This window comes from Sander vitreus, chromosome 16 (assembly GCF_031162955.1).
Source record: "Sander vitreus isolate 19-12246 chromosome 16, sanVit1, whole genome shotgun sequence".
NCBI classification, from domain to species: Eukaryota; Metazoa; Chordata; class Actinopteri; order Perciformes; family Percidae; genus Sander; species Sander vitreus.
Window position 1 is genome coordinate 27,710,238 of NC_135870.1, and position 10,000 is coordinate 27,720,237.

General features: G+C 37.9%; 2 protein-coding genes across 4 annotated transcripts in view; both read right to left on the reverse strand.

Annotated features, from left to right (window-relative positions):
* zdhhc12b (zDHHC palmitoyltransferase 12b) overlaps positions 1-7,226 on the reverse strand; it is a 7,529-nt gene extending 303 nt beyond the window's left edge. The window contains exons 1-5 of the mRNA XM_078271859.1: positions 6,619-7,226; positions 5,966-6,105; positions 4,905-4,997; positions 1,428-1,594; positions 1-1,331 (exon numbers count right to left, since the gene is read on the reverse strand). The exon at positions 1-1,331 is cut by the window's left edge and continues 303 nt beyond it. Of these exons, the coding sequence (XP_078127985.1) occupies positions 1,016-1,331; positions 1,428-1,594; positions 4,905-4,997; positions 5,966-6,105; positions 6,619-6,715 (813 nt within the window). The 5' untranslated portion in view covers positions 6,716-7,226 and the 3' untranslated portion in view covers positions 1-1,015. The remainder of the gene's footprint in view (positions 1,332-1,427; positions 1,595-4,904; positions 4,998-5,965; positions 6,106-6,618) is intronic.
* Positions 7,227-7,314: 88 nt separating this feature from the next.
* Positions 7,315-10,000, reverse strand: part of uap1l1 (UDP-N-acetylglucosamine pyrophosphorylase 1 like 1) — an 18,568-nt gene continuing 15,882 nt past the window's right edge. Inside the window, exons 8-10 of one of the 3 annotated variants that reach the window (XM_078271855.1) lie at positions 9,482-9,610; positions 7,899-7,965; positions 7,315-7,672 (exon numbers count right to left, since the gene is read on the reverse strand). In XM_078271855.1, the coding sequence (XP_078127981.1) occupies positions 7,586-7,672; positions 7,899-7,965; positions 9,482-9,610 (283 nt within the window). In that variant the 3' untranslated portion in view covers positions 7,315-7,585. Of the gene's footprint in view, positions 7,673-7,898; positions 7,966-8,830; positions 8,865-9,481; positions 9,611-10,000 lie in introns of those variants that run through there. The other 2 variants (XM_078271856.1, XM_078271858.1) reach the window with 2 other exon arrangements.

Genomic DNA, 10,000 nt, shown 5'->3' on the forward strand with positions numbered 1-10,000 from the left:
AATAGTAAAAAAAATTATATACAATATAAAATAGCTTAAAATGCTGTCCATTGAAAGTCAAAGCATCTTGTACGTCCTGGTTTGATTAAATGCTAGGAACAATACAGCAGTTGTTACTATTTCATATTTCAAATCTACTGAGTTGCTGAACAGATTAAAAAAAATAATTAAAATAAAAGACTGTTGCCTTTCCTCACTTCGGCTACCAGTTTTTCTAAAAGACAAAAGCTGCTGAAGCAAGTGGACCGCAGTAACAGCAATGTATCACATGAAATGAGAACGGAATTAAGCTTTTTACACTAAAACAACAAATATACCAAACTTGTTAATCAGGATCTGACTCCAGTGAGAAACCATACAAACCATAGATCTAGATTGTCTACACATGCACCTAAAACAAGTATATTCTTTAATCAAATGTTAATGAGTTGTTTGATATGTATTAAAAGTAAACAATTATTATCCAGTCCATCAGTCAGGTTTACCATTTGTCACTGTAAGACCAGAAGCACTCCAGGAATTTTTAAACATGTTATTAATGCTCACAAAAATTATTCAGTGGAGTATGCAGAAACGAAGGTCAAGTGGGATGTGAGTGCATTAACAAAGACCAAGCTTAAGTCAACAAGGCTTTATGACTAGCTTTACTTAAAGCCTTAAAATCGATTAGTAAAGTTCCTGTCTTGGGGAAATGGTACTGTATACTTGAATGGTTGTAAACAATTGTTAGAATAAGGGCTGTAGTGCTGGTAACCTGCTATTCAAACTGTTAACAGCTACATGGGGAGAGGAGGAAAAAACAGAAAATGTGGACTGTAACAACAGTGCAGGGATAAACCAATGAAAGGAGATATGTTGATATGAACGGAAATGTGGGACAACAACATTAGTGTTTACATAAAAGGTAAACCGCACACAAGGATAGTTTATCTCCCAACTTTGTGGTCAAGTGTCTGATCCCAAAATCCAGAAAGGTTGTTCATGAGTGAAATTCCTTTCCCTGTGTCATGTGTCACTAGACTTGGTCGCTGCCCTCCCTGAAGTACACCTGTTCCCACACCACTGTGCCCCACACGCAGAAGAAACCCCAAAGGTTGTGGAAGGTGCCACGGTCAAAGGGGTTTTCATCAGTGCCGCAGTGTTTGAGGTAGGAGATGCGGTGGCGTGACATGAACTCCCAGGTGGTGGTGTTAAGAGAAACCAGGTAAAGGTGGGAGCCGAGCAAGAGCAGCACAATCAGCGAGAGCAGAGCCACCAGCACGGCCACGGCCAGCAGCATGCCATTGGTACGCAACCACAGCTGCCACGTGGGTGCGTAACTGAAGCCCGTCCTGATGAAACAAGCAAGAAAGAAGCAATTTGTGGAGGCTTTGCAGCTGCAGTATAAATCTGCCAGCGTAGATGATTGGTGGCCGTGTTGTACTCACCAGGCAATGTGCAGCCCCCACAGCAGCACTAGCAGCTGGACAGCAAGGTAAAGCACAAACCAGCGGTGGTTCCTCTCACCAACACAGTTCTCAATCCAGGGGCAGTGATGGTCGTAACGCCGGACACAGTGCTGACACGTCTGGCAGTGCTTTGATCTCATTGGCTGCTGCTTGGAATAAAGGTCTTTGCAGTTAGAGAAACTAACTAAAAAATATATATTTTTCTATTAAAAAACAAACTTTCATGCTATGTGGACCAAAACCCTGTTGTTTTAACACTGGTTAACAGCCAGGCTTGATTTGAACTAGCCCTTGCCAGTGTTCTGTAAAGCCATTGGTGGCAAGAAAACAGCTGCTCTCGCTCTTCAGCCTGAAAAACAAGTTGTTATGAGATTTCTGAAGCTGGAGAGATGTCATCTGTGTTCATGGCTTCACCATCATAAAGAAAAACAGAAATATCGAAGGTTTATGTCAGTGTGAGGAGAAGGAAAAGCTGCATGCCAGAAAAAAACATGGAAATATAACTGAGCTTTTCAGAAAGCACTTGGATAATCTTCACTTGTGATATTTAGACCAGAGATACACTTACACTTACAGACCTGGTAAAGGAAAAATAAATGGGTGTGAGTTTGAGTGAGTTGGTCACACCACAGAAAAATGTGTTATTAACCACCCAGCCAAATGTATTCTCTGCTCTGGGACGCTGAAGGTGCTGAGCCAAAGAACCAGCTGCTGCGCAATGCGCATTGACAGACTCTTGTTTGCAGCTAACCCAGTAGCACACACAAACTTTGATAGCACAACAGGACACACACACACACCAAACCCCCCTTTTCACGTTTTCAACAAGTATTTTTTTAAATGTATAATGTGTTTAGAAAGAAATCACAGATTTTGCTTTACCTGGACTTCTTTCTGACTTTTTTACTGCTGTCGTATCTGGTAAATTGTTTTGATTTTTGAGTATCACAATAGTAAAATATGTTCCTCTCTGAATCATGAATGTATGTCCATTCATAATGGAAGCTGAGGACTAACTGGTACAAAATACACCTGATTTGGTCGTTGTCTCCTGTGTCTATTAAAAGACGAAGTCAATCGATTTGAGAGCAATATCAGATATGGCTGTTGGAACGAATTCCGAAAGTCGAATATAATTCGAATAGTAAAAACATCAATACTATTTGAATGCTGAAATAACTATTCAAATGTGATTTATTTGGAAGAAGGATGGGAAAAAGTTTTAACGTGACTTTAAAATCGACATCCACCGAGCCAAAATGCTTACTGTATGTTATCAATAGTTAGTTCGTTCTGGTTTTCTAACTGTTATAGGAGCTTAGCTGGGAGCTTCATGGAGACAGCTAAAGATTATTTTAGCTGTCAGAGTAGCTTTGACTTTATATATTACCTTCTAACAGCTGTATTCTCAGTAACATGACAATCTGCAAGAAACAGGTTGCTTTTAAACCACTAAAATAGTAGTGACAGCACTGTTTGGCTTAGTTATCAATGCTGTTAGCATCGTGGCTAACACTATTGTTAGTGTTACTCAGTTTATGACAAATCGTTTCGGCTGTGCTTTCTAACATGTCATTGTGCTAACCAAGCAACGTTAGCCTTTACAACAGAGCTGCTTCAATACACTTGTTAGATAATGTTTCATTACAGAGTTCTCTATTGATTTGGTCGCTGTGTGCTCGTGGTGAAAAATAATGTAAACAGAGAGTGGCGTGCCAGAAATGCAATGCGCCATGACGTAGGTCCCCTTCAAGGCCAGGCTGATGTTGGAAGTCCCTCTAGTGGACAGAACGTGTAACAACAATCACATGCTTATAGTGGCATTGACTATGCATAAGCCTGAGTAGTGTAGTACATATTTATAACAGGCTGCATATGAGCATTAAATATTTGACTATTATTAGAATATTAAAAAAAGAACAAATGGAATTTGATTGGTATTATAGAGGAATACTGACAGCTCTAATATCAAGTTCCAATCTAGTGTTTACATTTTTCATAGTAGGGTTAAACTTCATATTAGATTTGGAACATGGATTGTACTTTTAATCGGCTTGGATCTTACAGAAAGAAGGAAAAGACTAAATACAGACATACAATCAATTCCTGTACACTGCTGTACACAGTGACCTGCCTGCTTAAATAACTCCTGTGCTGTATCATATGATGTTTTGTGTTCACTGGAAGTGGTACAGGTGTGTAACATAGAACTGTGCTGCTTGGCAACCCATCTGTTATTCTATACTACTGAGACTCTTAGTTCTGTAGAACTTCAAGTGTCACATTTCAGCCTGGCACCACAGAAAGATGACAAATTACAAACAGCATGTACAGACAATCAATCAATCAATCAATCAATCCAACCCACAGGCTCAGAAACCCAGTTTTTACAAAAAATAAAATCTTAACTTTGGTTGTGTTTTTGTGTCTAAGTGACTGATGGGAACAACAATCTTTGAAATTGGTCCAGTATTAAGCGAGATCGCTGCAGTCAGCAGCGGCGAAACAGGCTACAATGTAAATCATTGCGTAAATCATTGGGCAATTGCACACCTTCAATTTACGTCCACAAAAAGTGCTTCTTTTACCACTGACATGCTCAGATTATTATTCTAAGTGTCTGACAACATTCAAGAAAGGATCCCTACAGAGGTCTGCCTTTTTTGTTAGAGTAAGACCTTTTTGTTAAAGAATTAGATTATTTTTGTTTAACATGAAACTGTGAAGAATCGCTGTCGCCAAACCTACCAGATTGCTGTTCCAACAACCAGCACTCTAGTTTGGTTGAAATAAACCCTTAATTTACCCCTTTACATGTGAAAAGATGCTGGCTTTATACATGCTAAAAGTATTGTTTATTTAAATGGAGTCTGGTGGGTTTTAGTTACAGTTGTCTTGCTCATTAATGGTCCAATTTTAAAGATTTCTGTTCACATTAGTCACTTAGACACCAATGCCTGGAAAAAAAATAACTAAATTACCCTTTAACTCAAGGTCCTTTACTTCATCTGACAGTCACCCCCAGATCTTTTATCACTTATTTTATCATTTCAAACACATGAATAAAGTTCCATACTTGACAACCGTGAGTTGCAGTTTAAAGCCCCTGAAAAGGCTAGTAATGTTAGTCAAACTACTGTTTTCTAAGTCAAGACTGAACCTTCACACTCAAATACAACAAGATGAAAGTATGAAATCAAGCATAGAAATTGACCAAAAAGAAAGTCTGTGTGTGTTATCCGTATGAAAGTGTTCTCATCGCACCAAATGCTTGCTCTTGGGGGATGAATTGTTGGGTCTCTGTAAATTATAGAGTGTGGTCTATCCCTAATCTATCTGTTAAGTATCCTGAGATAACTTCTGTTATGATTTGATACTATAAATAAAGTTGAATTAAATCCTGAAAGAACAACCACATGAGCCCATGGCAGCGTGATGATATGGTGTGAAGGGTACCTGCAGCAGACAGTGGCCACAACGGCGCTGTCGAAGGGATTTGGTGGTGGGTGGGATCATGTCCTGCTGCTCCTCAGTCACTCCCAGCGTGAACTGGCAAAACACACAGGACAAACTGGTCAGGGAAGCCACTGCATATTTTCAGTTCAAGCATTTATCATGACCTATTGTGTGTTCTTATCTGTCATTTACAACAGGTCTGATATACCCAGACTTCTGGGTCTTTATCAAAAGTTGTTTATTACAACTGGTGAATGGTATGGTAATAGCTGAATCAGATTCAGATAGTTTATTGTCATTCAAGCATGTTAAAAACATGAAGGACCAAAATGTTACTCAGACTCTTAAGTAACTTAACTTAAGTAGCCAAACACTACTGCACACTCCTTAGATACTATGAATTACATCATCCAACACAAACCACTAACAATGTTAGATTACTCCTAATATTCCATAAGTCTCTTCCCTGGCATACAAATGTAGCCTCCTGACTGCAAAACAGGGATGCATCAAAAGCATGCAACACCTGCATTGCAACACAATACATCTGCAATGGCATGAGGAAGCAGTAAGAGATAATGTCAGCTGAAATCAATAAATGTGTCTCAGGTCAGGAAGCCAATACTTTTAAAGAAAAATAAACAAAATTGTTATAAGACAACAAATAATTGTATGTGTATATTTTATATTTGGTTAAGAAAATTATTGCAATGATTTAAGCTACTGTCAACATTTTCACTATTTTCTGACAATTTAAAGACCAACTGATTAATTGAGAAAATTATCGGCAGATGAATCGATAAATAAAATAACTGTTAGTTGCAGCCCTACAATGATTAGTATAGTTTTTTTTCTTACACACACACCAGACCCTTAACAGGTGTCCCGGACATTATCACCCTGTTTTTAACCATCAACATCTACTCAACTGCCTTTATGTACCAAGTAGGCTCCTAGTCCCAGTCAAACCATTACAGCTGCTTCTTTGACTCCTGACACCAACCATTTTGACAAAGATTTGTGATATGGCTAAGGATAGAGATATATGGATCATTATTCACCTGTAAATCACTGTCATCAGACAAAATGAAGCCTGGGTCCATCAGAGAAACGGCGAAATAGAGCAACACTGACACCAACACCAACAGGACAAAGAGCACAGGCTGGACAAGCTGGCCTGTCTCCTCCTGCTTCCTCAGCTCTAAAAACCAAAAAACAGCAAACTATGCTTTAATTCAATAATACACAATATCCACAATAATACCTCGATATCGATACTGCAATATTGTAGTGTTGACTAATGGTGCTTTCACAAAATATTTACACAATGAGATTTTTGATAAATAATCATCAGTAATGTGGACATAATGACTAAGTGGGTAAAGGCAAATAATAGAACAGTTACAACAGTCTGGTAAGTTCAGAAAATGACATAACTTTACTGTAATGCAGCCTTTAAAACCAGGAAAAACAACACTTATGCCATATTATATTACAATATCCAAAATCTAAGACGAAATCTAGTCTCATATCACGATATCGATATATCGCCCAGCTCTAATGCCAATCTGGACAGTAATGTTAGTTTTCTTTCTCAGATAACATGCCATTATACATCAAGAATTTGCTTGTCATTTCACATACATTACTTTAAACCTACAGCTACACATAATGTAATGCTATGTGTTATCATGTAGATGTGTGACAGGCTTACCTGTATCATGTAGGAAGAGTATTAACGTTATGACCCATGTCAAAATCACATGAGCTGTTCTTACCAGAAACCCTGAGCCAAAAACATTTTTGAACATGGTCCTACTAGCATGTTAGAGCGTCCATCGCTATCTTTAGATGGACCTGGATGTTCGGTTCAGAATGGCAGGACTGTCAGTGACAGGATAGTCGGTGTGTAACGATAGTAGCGTTAGCTAATGGCAAAAATGATATCCAGCACGTTAACCTAAACTAGCGTTCCTGAAACATCAAAAAAAGCGTCCTGTCAGAAAGCTATCGTTAATGTCGCCAGGGCATTAACTAACACTAGCGCTAGCCTGCGACGGTTCAATCTATTTGGTTTTTCATTTGTGACTGAGCCAAACGCTGAATTAAATACAAGTAAAAATACACAATATTTGAGTTTAAGCTCGGTTCGTTCTAGCATTCTGCATTTATTTTTTTGTTGTTGTCGTGCCTGTGCAGTCTCAGCTGTGATTGGCCAGCGCCGGTCACGAGACAGTCGCGGGAGGGACATTAAACGTAAGACTGCCCCGAGATGAGCAACCTACTATTTTTTTCTTCTTCTCAAAAATGTAAAACACTCTCAAACTTATCCTGAAAAAGTTGAAAATTGGACCTTTAAAGTTAAAAAGGTAGTCGAGTATGACTTTACTAAAAAGAATGGGAGACGGGGTAAGGTATTTTGATTAATGTTATATTTTTGGTAACATGTAAAACAAAACTTATATTTATTCCAAAAACTCATTTCTAGTCCCTTATTGTCTTATTTGTTTTAAAGAGAGAATTACATGACAGTTTGATATTATTATCTTCACAAGTTGACATACAGTTCAAACATTTATTTAAACAAATTGTGCATTCTTGGGCTCCAGGGTTGCCATCTCCATCCAGTTATCCACTGTACTGGAATCTCTGCTCCTGTCACAGAATTAATCAGAGAAATGTTACTGAGCCTGCAGCTCTTTGGCCCTTTTTTCATCCAGAATGAGAGGAGTTGGCAGTGTCCTCCCTTTCAGCAGCTGCTCCAGGCCCTGGCAAAACAAGTGAGATGGAGGTTAAATTACACCACCGTATTTGGACGAAACACTAAAGATGACAGCAGTGTATTTTTTATTTTTTTTGTTCTCTATAGGTTTCACCAGTTTAACACTGTAACCCAACAACTAGGTTTGGCCTATCTCTACAAAGTGAAACATTTTTTCCCCAATATCCTTAATGTTTTTTTATATGAATCTGTGGCCACTTTCATGTCCTCACCTCCCCGAAGTAGGATACTAGTGGTGAAATTTCACATAGTGCTGGATGACTGTCCCCTGCTGATGCACTATGGGGGGAAAAACATTTTTAGATTTCAAGGATAGATTCAGATGTTTTCCAGTCTGCACATTGAACATTGAATTAATTGACTAAATAAAAGTATGCCCATTAAAGTGCATATGCCCATTAAAAGAGTTATTGGTTGCTGTGATCATTTCTCCTCTCCATAGAGGGTATTTTGAAGACACCTACTTGATTTGACTAAGACTACGGAAGCCACTTATTAACTTTGGGTCAATTTCAGAATGTATTTTTGCACAGAATGAAGACCGTGGATTATGACGCTCAATTCTTACAGCGTAGTCCGTTAGGAAGGGGTCTCTTCAAGGCCAGTATGGCCAGGAGGAATAATTACAGCCACCAATACAGTAACTCTTCCTTAAATGTCAAGGTAAACAAGCAAATGCATATATTCAGTTCATTCATATATTTTTAAACTACTACTACTACTACTACTACTAAATCCAAGTAAATCCTACACATATATATTATTTTCTATTTGTACCATAATGTAATCTGGTTTTAATGGGTTTTATGTTGAAATGTTAACAATATGTTGTACCCTCCTTTTATCTATGTTTTTTTGTGTTGAATTGTACATTTTATATTTGTAACCTTTATGTACTTATTTTTGTTTCGTGTCAGCACTAGGAGTGTTTATTTAAAATGTCTCTGAATAATCCTATAATGGATAAACCATTCATTCATATATCAACTTTATTTTAGTAAGATCTGCATTTCCCCCCCTCATAGTTTAAGCCACAATGTGTAGAATTGGTATGTGATTACAGCCAATTTAAAAATGTTCTTACGGCATATGTTTACTTTGTATAAGCAGTGATGCACTACCACCACATGGCCACAGTAACAATTATGCTTACTGTTGTTTAAGTGAGTTTGTTGATCCTGCAAGGGGAAATTAAATTTTTTTACTCTGTTAGTTATTACACACAGGCCCGAAATACACACACACACACAATAATATATATAACATATACAAATGGAGAGATGTCAGAGTGAGGGGGCTGCCCGTTAAACACGCCCCAAGCAGTTGGGGGTTTAGTGCCTTGCTCAGGGACACCTTGGCAGTGCCCAGGAGGTTAACTGGCACCTCTCCAGCTACCAGTCCACGATCCGTACAGGGACTTGAACCAGCAACCTTCTGGTTCCCAAGCCAAGTCCCTACGGACTGAGCTACTGCCAATAAATGCTTGATGTTGTTGTATAATGGATGTTTATTGATTGATGTGCAATTGCAAATTCCGTGAAAATGTACTTGGCAAAAATCAGATTCTGATAGATCAGTATTGCTAAAGTTAAATAAATGCTGTTGTACTTTTAAAAAGCAGTTGTCTGTGATTATTTGTGCATATGTGTTATATACAATATAATAACAGCTAGTTAAACAGCTATTATGTACATATTTGTTTCTGTATTTATTGTTTATTTCATATTAATGTTCAATATGTTGTTTGTTTATGTATGCACCACCCACCAAGGCAAATTCCTTGTTAAGTACTTACTTGGCAATAAACCTTTTTCTGATTCTGATTTCTGATGCCTTTTCCCTTTTTTCAGTCTGTTTTTTTTGTCCCTTACGGCCTGTGATCTGCTTGTATCCATCTTTGTTGTGTTTTGTATTACATTCGGTTCTTAAAAAAAAAATCAATAAAATATTGTGTTAAAAAAAAAAGATAACGTGTTAGTGAGCTTTAGAGGTGTTTTAAAACTATAAACAGAGACAGGCTGGCTGTTTCATGTCTTATTGCTAAGCTAGGCTAATTGACTGCTGGCTCCAGCTCCATATTCAGTGTACAGACATAAGAGTGGCATCTCCTCATCTAACTGTTGGCTTAAAAGTGTATTCCCCAAAATGTTATTATGTTACTATTCTTCTAATGTAATAATGTGATGAAATAGGATTTTGTAGCAGTTGGGAATATATCAAATTAACCTTTCTAATAGACATTTCTATTTGGGTCTAAGAATAGAGCAAATTCGTGATTGTGGGCTATGTTAATAAAATGTACTTGACTTTCTCA